General features: G+C 42.0%; 1 protein-coding gene across 1 annotated transcript; it reads left to right on the plus strand.

Annotated features, from left to right (window-relative positions):
- The first annotated feature begins 1,028 nt into the window (after window positions 1-1,028).
- On the plus strand, window positions 1,029-13,535 carry LOC106984988 (zinc finger and SCAN domain-containing protein 4-like). Its single transcript, XM_015083205.3, has 4 exons — window positions 1,029-1,180; window positions 11,330-11,793; window positions 12,232-12,397; window positions 12,489-13,535. Exons 2-4 carry the CDS (start codon window positions 11,398-11,400, stop codon window positions 13,229-13,231), a joined length of 1,305 nt encoding a protein of 434 aa, XP_014938691.2. The 5' UTR covers window positions 1,029-1,180; window positions 11,330-11,397; the 3' UTR covers window positions 13,232-13,535.
- Window positions 13,536-14,742: the final 1,207 nt, after the last annotated feature.

Genomic DNA, 14,742 nt, shown 5'->3' on the forward strand with positions numbered 1-14,742 from the left:
ATGGAGAGACACAGAATCTGAAGCAGGCTCCAGGCTCTGAGCTGTCAGCACAGAGCCCGATGCGGGGCTTGAACCCACAAACCGTGGGATCGTGACCTGGGCTGAAGTCGGATGCTCAACTGACTGAGCCACCTAGGTGCCCCTAAAAAAAAAATTTTTTTTTTTTAACGTTTATTTATTTTTGAGACAGAGACAGAGCATGAACGGGGGAGGGTCAGAGAGAGGGAGACACAGAATCTGAAACAGGCTGCAGGCTCTGAGCTGTCAGCACAGAGCCCGACGCGGGGTTCAAACTCACAAACCGTGAGATCATGACCTGAGCCGAAGTTGGCCACTTAACCGACTGCGCCACCCACGTGCCCATCCTCCCCCCCCCCCCAAATTTTTTAAATGTGATTTTATTAAATCACGGGGACAGGGCCCATGGGCAGCAAGTGTGGGGGCGTGACCGTTTTATGGAATCGGGGAGATAAGGTCAAAGGGAGTTTCCGAAGAGACTTTCTCAGGCTACAGACTTACTGGAGGCCTAGCTATTGTCAAGCTAAGGTTGTTTTTCCCTCTAGCAAAGCATTAACATTAAGACAGTAGGGAGTTCCTGGGCTTTAAGGCCAATTGATGGGATTGCCTTTTTCTTGTGAACTGGTGGAGACTCTTATTTTTGTTTGTTTTTTGTCCTTACCTGTTTTGGCATAGCCGGGAGTGTCCGGGGAATAGCATACATGTCCCACCTGGTGGGGGCGGGGTTTGCTGGTAGCCTGAAATTTGCCCTCAGCTTGCCCCATGCCCCTGCATCAAGACCGTGGCCTGAGCTGAGTCGGATTAACGGACTGAGCCACCCGGGCGCCCTGTGAATGCTCATCTTTGTACGCCCACTCAATTGTGATTATTGTTACATTTCACTGCAGAAATATTAGTGTGTTTGGTGGTGGCCAATTGCCCCACCCCCAGGGGTGTTGTGTAATAAGGTATTGGAGAGGTGGAGCTTAGGTCGGATGAAAATTCCATCAACAGGACGGATTTTATCCAATCACATCTGTAAATGCATCACTGACCCCAGACTCTATAAGAGGGAGGAGCCTCCGGAAGGCCCGTCAGATGGGCCCTGTGCGGAGTGTGAGTCACACCGCCCCTGGCATTTAGCCCAGGCTCCCCCGGTTTGAAGTTCAGTCTTCCTCAGGAGGTGAGTTTCCAGAACGAAAGGGAAATTTCCAGTTGTGTGCTTTTGTTTTGTGCATGTGTACGTGGGCATAATCACTGGGGAAAAATTCCTAGGTACAAAAATACAGGGCTTCTTCAGGCATTGGGCATGGTCTATTTTGACAGTTGCTCTGGCTCAATAAGGGCTTGATATTGTGAGTCTATGAAAGCCTGGTTTGACTGAAAGAGAGTTCTTCCTCGAGAAAGTCTTTTTGTATGGCTGTTGTCTTGTTAATTTTGTTTCTAGTAAGTCGTTTTTATGGCATCTTGTCAAAGTGTTGGTCCGCAGCACATGGGGGTGGGGGCTAAAATGTAAAGGGCCGCTGTCAGCTGTTTAGCTTACCTTACTGAGTACTTCCCTCTTGCTGGGGGCTGTTCACGTGTTCTCCATATATCGACTCATTGAGCTCCAGTGACAACTCTAAGAGAATTTTTTTAATGTTTATTTATTTTGAGAGAGTGCATGTGTGCATGCCCCCCCCCCCTTGAGCCGGGGAGGGGCAGAGAGAGAGGGAGGGAAAGAGAGAGAGTTCTCAGCAGGCTCTACCCCCAGTGGTTCCATCTCACGACCATGAGATCATGACTTGAGCCTAAATCAGGAGTCGAAGGCTTAACTGACTGAACCACCCAGGCGCCACAGTATGAATTTTTTTTAAGATACAGATCTTTGAATTACTTACTATATATAAAATTGAAAAGGACAGAAAAATAAATTACATGGAAAATAGATTTATTTTTTTAATGGGGTATAATTGAAGATTTACTCTCTCAGCAACTTCAAAATGTGCCCTATGATATTAACTATAGTCACCGTGCTGTATGTTATATCCCCATGACTTATTTATAGCTGGCAGCTTGTACTTTTTTTTTTTACTTTTTTTTTTTACATTTATTTATTTTAGAGAGAGAGGGAGACACAGAATCTGAAGCAGGCTCCAGGCTCTGAGCTGTCAGCACAGAGCCCGATGAGGGGCTGGAACTCACAGACTGTGAGATCATGACCTCAGACAAGTGAGCCACCCAGGTGCCCAGAGGCAGCTTGTACTTTTTGATCCCTTTCATCCATTTTGCCACCCCTCACCCCTTCCTTCTGGCAATTACCCATCTGATGTTTATGAGCTTGGGTTTTTGTTTTAAAATGCCACATACAGTGAGATCGCATGGTATTTGTCTTTCTCAGTCTGACATGTTTCATTTAGCATAATTCCCCAAGTCCCATGCGTTCTGTTGCAAATCACAAGATTTCATTCTTTGTTATGGTTGAATAGTATTCTGATTATGTATATTTATATATAAATATTATAAGTAAATGTAAAATAAAAATATAAATGTATGTATCACATGTTTATCCACCCCTCCTTTGACACGTAGGTTGCTTTCACATCGTGGCTGTTGTAAACAGTGCTGCAATGAACATGGCAGTGCAGATACCCTTTTGAGTTAGTGTCTTCGTTTTCTTGGTGTAAATACCCGGAAGCAGAATTGCAGGATCATATAGTAGTTCTGTTTAATTTTTTTAGGGACCTCTATACTGTTTTCTGCAGTGGCTGCACCACTTTACATTCCTACCAACAGTGCACCTTTTTTCCTCGTCTTCTTGACTCGATCTTCCAAGCATCCTGCCTATAGTTGCCCATAAAATGTGGTTTGCAAATAGAAATAAATGTCAAGTAGTGGCAAACTCAATTTCATCTGTACTGGCTTCCACATTCCATTGGGAAAGGGCAGGGATTAGAAACACAGATAAACATAAATTTGTAGCTTTGGTAAAAAGCGGTGAAGCAGAGATAAATGTTCACAAGGAACAGTAACTTTATAAAGAAAAAAACCCCAGCAAATGTAATAAGGGAAAGTTTCCTAAGGGATGTATCATTGAACTGACACGATGGTGTAGCTAGGGATGGCCAGACAGACCGTCTGTGCATGATGTAGGAATTTTCAGCATGGGAGGAGTCATTTCTATGGATTTCGGCCTATCTCTTTTTTTTCTTCAAAATTTTATTTAAAAATTTTTTAATTTTATGTTTGTTTATTTTTGAGAGGGAGAGAGACAGAGCATGAGTGGGGGAGGAGCAGAGAGAGAGGGAGACATGGACTCCGAAATAGGCTTCAGGCTCCGAGCTATCAGCACAGAGCCCTATGTGGGGCTCGAACTCACAGACCGTGAGATCATGACCTGAGCCAAAGTTGGCGGCCCAACTGACTAAGCCACCCAGGTGCCCCTCTTCAAAATTTTAAATTCCAGTTATTTAACATACAGTTAGTTAGTTTCAGGTGTAGAATGTAGTGACTCATATAACACCCAGTGCTCATCACAAGTGCCCTCCTTAACACCCATCACCTATATAACCCATCTCCCCCACCCACCTCCCCTCTGGTAACCATCGGTTTGTTCTCTACATACAGTTAAGAGTCTGTTTCCTGGTTTGCCTCTCTCCCCCCATCTCTGTGTTCATCTGTTTTGTTTCTGAAATTCCACATAGGAGTGAAATCATATGGTATTTGGCTTTCCCTGACTGACTTATTTCACTTAGCATAGAACTCTCTAGCTCCATCCACGTCATTGCAAATGGCAAGGTTTCGTTCTTTATGGCTGAGTAGCAGTCCATTATATATATACACGCACACACACACACATACCACATCTTCTTTATCCATTCATCAGTCAGTGGACATTTGGGCTCTTTTCATATTTTGGCTATTGTAGATAGTGCTGCTATAAACACCGGGGTGCATGTAACCCTTTGAATTAGCATTTTTGTATCCTTTGGGCCTTTGGATAAATACCTAGTAGTGCAATTGTTGTATTGAAGGTAGTTCTATTTTAACTTTTTTTGAGGAACCTCCATACTGTTTCAGAGTGGCTGCACCAGTTTGTACTGCCACCAACCACAGTAAGAGGGTTCCCCCTTTCTCCACATCCTTGCCTGTGCTGTTAATTTTAGCCATTCTGACAGGCATGAGGTGATATGTCATTGTAGTTTTGATTTGTCATGATGTTGAGCGTCTTTTCATGTGTCTGTTAGCCCTCTATGTCTTCTTTGAAAAATGTCTGTGTCTTCTGCCCATTTTTTAACTGGATTATATGGTTTTTTGGGTGTCACTTTTACATGTTTTTTAAATATATTTTGGATACTGTCAGATAAGTCTATTTACAAATATCTTCACCCATTCTGTAGGTTGCCTTTTAGTTTTGTTGATTGTTTCCTATGCTGTGCAGAAGCTTTTTATTTTGATGAAGTCCCAATACTTTATTTTTGCTTCTGTTTCCCTGGCCTCAGGAGACATATCTAGTAAGAAGTTGCTACGGCTGATGTCAAAGACTTTACTCCTGTGTTCTCCTCTAGGATTTTGATGGTTTCCTGTCTCACATTTAGGTCTTTCATCCAGTTTGAATTTATTTTTGTGTGTGGTGTAAGTAGTCCAGTTTTATTCTTTGGCATGTTGCTGTCTAGTTTTCCCAACACCATTTATTGAAGAGACTGTCTTTTATCCACTAGATATTCTTTCCTGCTTTGTTGAAGATTAACCATTTAGTTGTGAGTTCATTTCTGGGCTTTCTGTTCTATTGATCTATGTATCTGTTTTTGTGTCAGTACCGTACTGTCTTGATTACTACAGCTTTGTAATGGAACTTGAAGTCTGGAATTGTGATGCTTCCAACTTTGCTTTTCTTCTTTTTCAAGATTGCTTTGGCTATTCAGGGTCTTTTGGGGTTCCATAAAAATTTTAGGATTGTTTTTCTAGCTCTATGAAAAGTGCTGGTGTTATTTTGATAGGGATTGCATTAAATGTGTAGGTTACTTTGGATGGGAAAGACATTTTCACAATATTTGTTCTTCCAATCCATGAGCATGGAATATTTTTCCATTTCTATGTGTCTTTTTCCATTTCTTTCACCAGAGTTTTATAGTTTTCAGAGTACAGATCTGTTATCTCTATGGTTCTTATCCTTTCTTTTATTAATGTGGTGTATCATGTTGATTTGTGAATATTAAAACACCTTGCAACCCAGGAATAAATCCCACTTGATCGTGGTGAACGATTCTTTTAATGTGTTGTTGGATTCAATTTGCTATTTGAAAATTTTTGCATCCATGTTCATTAGGGATATTGGCCTATAGTTCTCTGTTTTAGTGGAGTTTTTGTCTGGATTTAGAATCAGTAATGCTTGCCTCATAGAAGAGTTTGAATTTTTTCCTTCCATTTCTATTTTTTGGGATAGATTGAAAGGAATGGGTGTTAACTCTTTAAATGTCAGTAGAATTCCCCTGGGAAGCCGTCTGACCCTGGACTTCTGTTTGTTGGGAGATTTTTGATTACTGTTTCAATTGCTTTGTGTTATTGATCTGTTCAAGTTTTCTATTTCTTCCTGTTTCAGTTTTGGTAGTTTGTACATTTCTAGGAATTTATCTATTTCTTCCAAGTTGTCCAATTTGTAGGCATATAATTTTTCACAATATTCTCTTATAATTGCTTGTATTTCTGTGATGTTGGTTGTTATTTCTCCTATCATTTGTGATTTTATTTATTGGGGCCCTTCCTCTTTTTTTGATAAATCTGGGTAGGAGTTTGTCAATTTTATTAATTTTTTCAAAGAAATCGGTTCCTAGTTTCATTGATCTGTTCTAATTTTTTTTTTAGTTTCTATATCATTTATTTCTGATCTAACCTTTATTATTTTCCTTCTGCTGGCTTTAGGCTTTGTTTGTTCTTTTTCTAATTCCCTTAGGTGTAAGGTTAGGTTGTTTATTTGAGGTTTTTCTTGCTTCTTGAGGTAGGAGTGTATGGCTATATACTTCCCTCTTAATACCACTTTTGATGCATCCCAAAGGTTTTGGACCATTGTATTTCATTTTCATTTGTTTCCATGTATTTTTTAATTTCTTCTTTGATTTCCTGGTTGATCCATTCGTTGTTTGGTAGCATGTTGTTTAACCTCCATATATTTGTGGTTTTTCCACTTTTTCTTGTGGTTGACTTAAAGTTTCATAGTTTTGTGGTGGGAAAACATGCATGGTATGATCTCAATTGTTTTGTACTTCTTAAGCCTGATTAGTGACCTAATATGTGACCTATTCTGGAGAAGGTCCCATGTGCACTTGAAAAGAATGTGTAGGGGCACCTGGGTGGCTCAGTCAGTTAAGCATCCAACTCTTGATTTTAGCTTGGGTCATGATCTCATGGTTCATGGGTTTGAGATCTGTGTCGGGCTCCCACACTGAAATTGCAGAGCCTGCTTGGAATTCCCTCCTCTCTCTCTCTCTCTCTCTCTTTCTCTCTCTGCCCCTCCCATGGTCAAATAATCTTTAAAAAAAAAAAAATGTATATTCTATTGCTTTAGGATGGAATGTTCTGAATATATCTGTTAAGTACATCTGGTCCAATGTGTAATTCAAAGCCATTGTTTCCTTGCTGATTTTTAGCTTAAATGGTCTAAATGGGATATTAAAGTCCCTTACTATTTTATTATCATTTCATTCCTTTATGTTTGTTTTTAGTTGTTTTATATATTTGGGTGCTTTCATGTTGAGGCTATATTGTTACTCTAGGTTTCTTTTGATGTCCGTTTGCATGATAAATGTTTCTTCATCCCCTCACTTTCAATGTGCAGGTATCTTTAGGTTGAAAATGAGACTCTTGTAGGCAGCATATCAATGGGTCTCATATTTTAATCCATTCTGATACCTTTTGTCATTTGATTTGAAGCATTTAGTCCATTTACATTCCGAATAATTGTTGGTATGTATTTAGTGCCATTTTATTACTTTTTCTCAGTTTCTGGAGATTTTCCCTGTTCCTTTCTAGTCTTTGTCACTTTTGATCTTTCCCACTCAAGGAGTCCCCTTTAATATTTCTTGCAGGACTGGTTTAGTGGTCATGAACTCCTTTAGTTTTTATTTGTCTGGGAAACTCTTTATCTCTCCTTCTATTTTGAATGATAGCCTTGCTGAATGGAGTATTCTTGGCTGCATACTTTTCCCATTCAGTACATTGAATATACACTACCACTGCCTTCTGGTTTGCCAAGTTTCTATGGAGAGATCTGCAGGTGGCCTTATAGGTCTTCCCTTGTGAGTTAGACTCCTTTTGTCTTGCTGCTTTAAGGATTTTTTTCTTTATCGCCGTATTTTGCAAATTTAATTACAACATGTGTTGCTGTTGGCCTGCTTTTGTTGATTTTGATGCAAGTTCTCTGCGCCTCATGGATCTGGATGTCTGTTTCCTTTCCCAGATTAGGGAATTTTTAAGCTATTATTTCCTCACACAAACCTCTTGCCTCCTTTTCTCTCTCTTCTTTGGGACTCCTATGATATGAATGTTATTACGTTTGATGGAATCACTGAGTTCCCTAAGTCTATTCTAGTGATCTGTAGTTCTTCTCTTTTGTACTGTTTCATTATTTTTCATTATTCTATCTTCTATATTACTTTTCCCTCTGGTTCTTCCATTCTTGTGGTCATTACATCTAGATTGTTTCAAATCTGTTACTGTGTTTTTCATTTCTGTTTTTTTTTTTAAACGTTTATTTATTATTGAGAGACAGACACAGAGCATGAGCAGGGGACCGGCCAAGAGATGGAGAGACACAGAATCTGAAGCAGGCTCCAGGCTCTGAGCTGTCAGCACAGAGCCGGATGTGGGGCTTGAACTCACAAACTGCACACAAACCACAAGATCATGACCTGAGCTGAAGTCAGACGCTTAACTGACTGAGCCACCCAGGCACCCCTTTAATTTCTGGTTTTTAACTTTTATCACTGTGGTAAGGGCTTCCCTGAAGTCTTCCATTCTTTTCTCGTGCCTAGCAAGTATCCTTGTGTTTGCTGCTTTAAATTCTCCATCAGGCATATTACTTATATCTGTTTCAATTAGATGTCTGGCCATGAACTTTTCTTATTTCATTTGGGATGAATTACTTCATCTTGGACATTTTGTCTATGTCTCTGTCTCTGTGTGTTAGAAAAGCCTGTTTTGTTTTCTGGTCCTGAGAGTAATAGCTTTATGATAAAGAGGCTGTTTGGTGTCCAGGGGCTGACGCTTCAAAGAGTGTCCCTGGTGTGTGTGTGCACTCTGCTGCTGTGTTTTGGCTGCTCCGTCCTTCAGTCCAGTCATCTGCAGACGCTCTCCTTGCCTGCGGTGGGCAGTGTTTGGGCCTTGGCCAGAGTGTGGGGGAGTTTTAACTAGGTGTGTTCTGGTCTGATTGTTAAATGAGACCTGATGCTACTTCCACTAGAACTGAAGCCTTGCAGAACTTTCTGGTTGGGAATCATGGTGTGGGCAGGGGTTTCTGCTGGTCTTCTGGGGAAGGGGCCCACTTGGCTGGCCCTGAGGCCCACTTGCCTGAGAAGGCCAATGCAGGCAGAGCACAGTGGGGCAGGACGTGATGTAAGTATGTTAGGCAGCCAGTGTCAGCATTGTCTGGGTTACTGAAGTTGGCTTATGCTGAGGGGCAGGGGAGGGAAATGGGCCAGTTCCTTTGTCCCTGGAGAGGGGTCTCCGCATTTGCTGCTCTTTTTAGGAAGCACTCCCAGAAGGGTGAATAATTTCCCTTCATGCATCCCAGTCATTTTTCAGATTGCTGTTTTCATACCGTCAGTCTCAAGGTTGCTTGCCTGCCTGGGGCCGCGCAGTGCACTTCGGGCTCTATCCGAGCCAAGCCTGCTGACTTTTAAAACTCCAAACTTTAGCGACCTGGTATGGCGGGGTCCTGTGCTGGTCTTCGAGGGGAGGGTCTTGCCATGTGGGGACTGAGGGAGGCTTGATGGAGGACAGGCACAGCAGAGTGCTGCTATGTAGAATTTGGAGCAAAGCAGGCTAGACAGCCAGTGTCCGGGTTAGTCACCCTCAGCAGGTGTCTCTGTGCCTATGCTGAGGGGCAGGGGAGGGAAATGGTGCCTGCCAGCTCTTTTGTCCCCAGAGAGGCATCTCTGGGAATGCCATCTCTCATGGATGGACCCCAGGATGCCTGCCTTCTCTCCAGGAGTAGGGCAGTGCCCTCAGATCTCTATCCTAGCCAAACCCACAGACCTCTAAAACTCCAGCCTTCGAGCCCCGCTGGTTGCAGAAACACAAAAATCAGCCCCTCCCACTTTCCCAGCCAAAACAGCTTTGGGGAAGTGTTGTCCTTGTGCATGTGCGCTCCACTCTTTCTTCTTCTCTTTCTCCGTGACCGGGAAACCACATCTCTGTACTTCCTACTTCCTGATGTGGCCTCCTCTCTCCCTCTAGTTGTGCAGTTTGTTCTTGCAGTCCTCAGGTCAATCTCTTGGGTATTCAGAATGATTTGATAAGATCCTCCTCCTACTTTGCCATCTTGGCTCCCCCACTCCTCAACCTATCTCATTTTATTCACCTTCTTTACTTTTTCTAATACCTTATTGTCTAACAATAATTGAAAGAACATGCTTTATACTAGATCATGGCCCTCACGTAATTATTATCACGTCAGTGTCATTTTTCACAAATCAAGTAACTGAATACATCTCAGTATTGGACACTATTCTGTTACTTTAAAAAAAAAATTTTTTTTAGCATTTTTTTTTCATTTTTTTGAAAGAGACAGAGTGCGAGCAGGGGAGGGACAGAGAGAGAGGGAGACACAGAATCTGAATCGGGCTCCAGGCTCTGAGCTGTCAGCCCAGAACCCAGTGCGGGGCTCAAACCCACGAACTGTGAGATCATGACCTGAGCCGAAGTCAGAAGCTTAACCAACTGAGCCACCCAGGCGCCCCTGTTCTGTTACTTTTTATCTATCTTTGTGCCACTATGCCACCATCTTAACTATTATAGTCTCATAATAAAATGTTATTTGGTTGTGTAAATCCTCCAAATTTATCCTTCAGAAATAAGTTGCTGATCTATTAAATTTTTGCCTGTTGGTGTCCATGTCATTTTAGAATTGCTTTGTCAATTTCTCTCTCTCTCTCTCTCTCTCTCTCTCTTTCTCTCTCTCTTTCACATACACACACATACACACACACACACACACACACACACACAACATATTTTGGATTTTCCTTGAAATTGTATTGAATATATGAATCAATTTGGAGAGAACTGACATTTTCTATAATGAGTCCTTCAACCAATCCATAAATATGGCTTTTCCTTCTCAATATTATTTTGTAGTATGTGTGTAGAGGTTTTAAATATCTTTCATTACATATGTTCATAGGTGTTTGATGTTGGTCATTGAAGTGATAAAATTTTTACTTTAATTTTATCTGCTGTCTTATTAATAGAAATTTATTTTTGGAATATTGGCCTTGTATTGGGAACCTTGCTAAATTCACCTAGTCTAATATTCCTAGAATATTTTGGATTTTTCTTCAAATAAAATCAGGCCATCTATAATAGTTGATGTTGTTTCTGGTCTTATTTAACTGATTAGGTACCAGTCAAATGTTACAAAGAGTTAATAATGGGCTTCTATTTCTCAATCTCAAGGGCAAAACTTTTAAGAATAATTTTTGCTGCAGTTTTGTTGTAAATGGTTTATCACACAATGGAAGTTCTCTTCTACTCCTAGTGTACTAAATATCTTTCTCAGGATTGAGTGCTGACTTTTATTACTTGTTTAATGTATCTACTGCTAAGATGATAGCATATTCTGTAAATTCAATAGTGTGATAAATTACATTCCTTTTTGAGATTTAACCCAAATTGTATATAAAAGCTAAAATCCACCAATTTGTGATATATTATTTTCCTTATATATGACTGAGTTTGATTTGCAGATATTAAGGATTTTTGCATCTATGCTCAAGAAAATTATTGGCCGGTAGTGTTTTTCTTTAATGTACTTGTAAGGTTTTATTATCAGCAAGGTTAATTAACTTCATTAACTAAAAGAGAAGTGTCTTTTTCTATGATTTTGGTAAGACTAGCATTATTTCTTTCTTAAATGTCTCAAAATTCACCTGTGAAGTGATATGGGCCTGAAATTTATACTTTTTTTGTTAAAATTATGCCAGTGATATGATTAAATATATATATATATCTATTGTATTTATAGCTTGCGGTTTTTAAACATCCACCACTATGTAACATTTGACTGTTAGCTAACTAGCAAAATAAGATGAGAAAATGTATCAAATATTATAGATGTCCCGATTTTGTCTTGAAACAGATCTCCAGAAACACAGGACTTCACAAACTGAATCCAGAAAGTTGAGTCTCTGATAAATATTACTAAGAATGGATTTAGATTTCAGAACCTCATTTCTGTGTGACCCATCCATGGATAACCTTGGATCAGGAAATAAAGACTTTAAACCCAGCCAAGGACCTGCTCTCCAAAAGGCAGAGGAGATCTCTGAGCTCCAGGACACCCAGCACAGCTTATTTCAAAATGGCAACAACTCGTTTGCAAAGCAGGAACTGCAAAGACTCTATAAATCATTTTACTTGTGGCTGCAGCCAGAAAAACACAGCAAAGATGAAATTATTTTTCAAGTGGTCCTGGAACAGTTTATGATCAATCGACACTGCAGTGATCGGTCTACATTGAAGGAGAAGTGGGAATCAGGTGGCAGAAACCTGGAGAAATTCATGGAAGGTCTGAGTGATGGTTGCATGAAGCCACCTGGCTTAGTGAGTACAAAGTTCTTCCCCCTGGAGTGAGGGTCCAAAAAGAGTAAGGAATAAGTAGTAGGCGACAGCTGGAAGTAGAGAAGGAAGTTATTGTAGACCCAGTTATTAGTCAGATCACACTCTTCCTCACCAAGGGGAATCTTTACCAACCTATGTGAGCAAAAATAAAAAGTGTTACAGTCATTCCTTGTGGGACATACAGGAACCAATATATTAATTTATTTAATTGCATTTTATTGATGAGGTGGTAGGAACTCACTGAGAAGTTATCAGTTGGGAAAAAACCTCAACGGTGAGGAGAAATGCCTTGACAAGAGCTGCCTCTTCCCACAGAAAGCCTTAGTATTCATCTTTTTCATTAGGGAAGACATACTAATGAAGATTATATAACCGTGATCATTGTTTTTTTTGGTTTGTTTGTTTTTGTTTTTGTAACAGGTCCACGTCCACATGCAGGGACAGGAAGCCCTCTTTTCTGAGAATATGCCCTTAAGAGAAGTCATTGTTCATCTCGCCAAACAGTTGTCACCAGGAACCCCAACAGGAGAGAACATGGGGACACCGTCCTGTACTCCCCAGGACACTTCCCTGGCAATGGGACGAGGTGAGTGGGGCAGGCCAAGGTACCGGAGGAATGTTCTATGTGGACTTCTTCTTGGCTACAACTTCATTGAGTCACATTTTTCCCCTCCCAGGAGATGAAGATAAAGAAAATGGTGGCAACATTGACCAAGTAAATGACGGTATTACTAGTCAAGGCAATGAAATCCCTTCCCTACTCATTATCCAGGAAGAGGGCTGTCCTAGGCCTGAAGACGACAGTGTTTCTTTGAAGAATCCAGTCAGCTCTGGAAGAGCAGGTCTAGCCATCTCCGGGTCCCAGGAGGGGTGCCCAAAAGGACCCCCTTATCAAGATATCCTTATGGAGGTGGAACCAGGGTTTCTCTCTCAGCCAGTCAAGGTCACCCCTGAGCCTGTTCCTACCCACCAGAATGAGGGAATCTCCACATGTGAGGGACTCCAAGAAAGATCCCATGAAGCCCCCAAACCATATAGATGTGAAAAGTGTCCCAAGATCTTTAGGTATTTCTCTCAGCTAAAAGCCCATCAGAGAAGACACAATAATGAGAGGACATTTATTTGTGCTGAGTGTAACAAAGGCTTCTTCCAAGCATCAGACCTACACGTGCACCAGATGATTCATGTAAAAAAGAAGCCTTTCATGTGCAGCACATGTGAAAAGTCCTTCAGCCACAAAACCAACCTCCAGGCTCATGAGAGAATCCACACGGGAGAGAAGCCCTACGCGTGTTCCCTTTGCCGGAGAAGCTACCGCCAGTCATCCACCTATCACCGCCACCTGAGGACTCACCAGAAAATGGCCTTCAAAAGTGCTCCTTCCACACCAGAAGTTTCCTCAGCTGCAGCCCCAATGTAATGTACACAAATGTATATGCAAGTATGTATATTTCCATCGTACTTCTCTGTTTGGAAGATAATTTCTAATTTCCTGATCGTATTCTCCATTTCCTGTCTTACTCCATTAAAATATAACTTTAAGGAGGTCAGGGAATTTGTTTGTTCACTGAAGTATTTCTGGTACCTAGAAAAATGGCTGCCAAATTTCAAATGACCAATGACCATCTATTGAAGGAATGTGTAATATTGGTGTTTATTCCTTAAAATCCAAGAATGGTCAGCCCCGGCGGCTCCCATTGGTCAAGTGAGGCTTTCCCTCCTGCTCCCGTCCTCTGTCCACACTCTTTATCTCTTGTGGGCTGCATGCACCTAAAGACACTTTCCAGTGTGAAAGTGAACTTTTATATTTAAGTTATATAATCAGTTAATTTACTGGAAATGTTAATGGCTAAATGGACCTGCATAAGACTAAAAGTTGCAGAATGCTATTTTAGTGATAGAAACCAGAAAGGTAGAATGTTTTCCCCTTCATTTCTTCCAAAGATAGCAGGTATGGGGGCATAGGGTGGGAGTTATTTTCAGAACAGGTTTGAAAGTGTGGTTTGGGTAATAAGAAAGCTTTTTGTGCAACACTGAAGCAAAAGTGCACATGGTGACACGTTATTTAGGATACTTTTGTGAGCTATCGTCCTCCTGGAAATTGGGAGTTTGGTACCCAAAGTGGGCCCACTCCATGGTGACTTAGAGAGTACACACGGTGGAGTTGCCACACACGGTCAACTTTATTTGTACAAACACGGACAGATCGACAATGATCCTCAGGTGTCCACCCAGCGTTTCTAGCCAGAGCTCGCGGTTAAGGCTTTCAGGGAATCTGTTTCTACCCAAGTCTTTGTAAATTTGGCACCGAAGGTTAAATTCCCAGCGTGAAAAGGTCAAAACGAAGAATTATGGGAGTTGTCTAGCCTGCGGCCCACGGTGCTCTCTGGGAAGCTACCTCCTCGGTAGCAAAACCTGAGCAGGGATGGGACCTCTTTGGTTTGCGGAGGAAAGGGCACTCAAAGTGATTCCCCAGGTGGCAGCGAGCAGGGGCGGGGTTGGAGGCGGTGGCTGGAGGCCCCGCGGAATCTGGGGGAGGAACTGGCCGGTGAAAGCCGAGGCAGCACCAGGTTCTCCGAAGACTTCTCGGACTTGTAGTCCTGACGTCCAGCAGCACGCTGCGCATTGGGTACTGTGGTCTCCGCTGAGCTCTGCGCAGGCATTCGGTGGCTGTGGCTGGGAATCTCCGCCCCGAGGGTGGGGGGTCCCGGTCTGAGCTCCGGGTTAGCCTGTGTCTGGAATTTCTGTGTTCAGAGAAAGTCCCCTGGGTGTTTGGCGGCAAGGTAAAAGTAGGATGTGCAGTGCGCCCGTCCGCAGGTCCTCAACTCTTTGCAAGGCCAGTGGTCCCACTCCTTGAGAGTGACCCGGTGCCCCCCACCCTCACGCTCCTTCCCTGGAGGAAGCCCTGACTCCAGGAAGACTCACAGGGCA

The sequence above is a fragment of the Acinonyx jubatus genome, chromosome E2 (assembly GCF_027475565.1).
Source record: "Acinonyx jubatus isolate Ajub_Pintada_27869175 chromosome E2, VMU_Ajub_asm_v1.0, whole genome shotgun sequence".
Taxonomy (NCBI): Eukaryota; Metazoa; Chordata; class Mammalia; order Carnivora; family Felidae; genus Acinonyx; species Acinonyx jubatus.

What these genes read in the sequence shown, in the direction of transcription:
- LOC106984988 (XM_015083205.3), top strand. Translation starts at nt 11,398, where the DNA reads ATGGATTTAGATTTCAGAACCTCATTTCTGTGTGACCCATCCATGGAT. An exon ending in GCATGAAGCCACCTGGCTTA is followed by an intron (nt 11,794 to 12,231) that starts GTGAGTACAAAG and finishes TTTTTGTAACAG; the next exon opens with GTCCACGTCCACATGCAGGG. An exon ending in TTCCCTGGCAATGGGACGAG is followed by an intron (nt 12,398 to 12,488) that starts GTGAGTGGGGCA and finishes TTCCCCTCCCAG; the next exon opens with GAGATGAAGATAAAGAAAAT.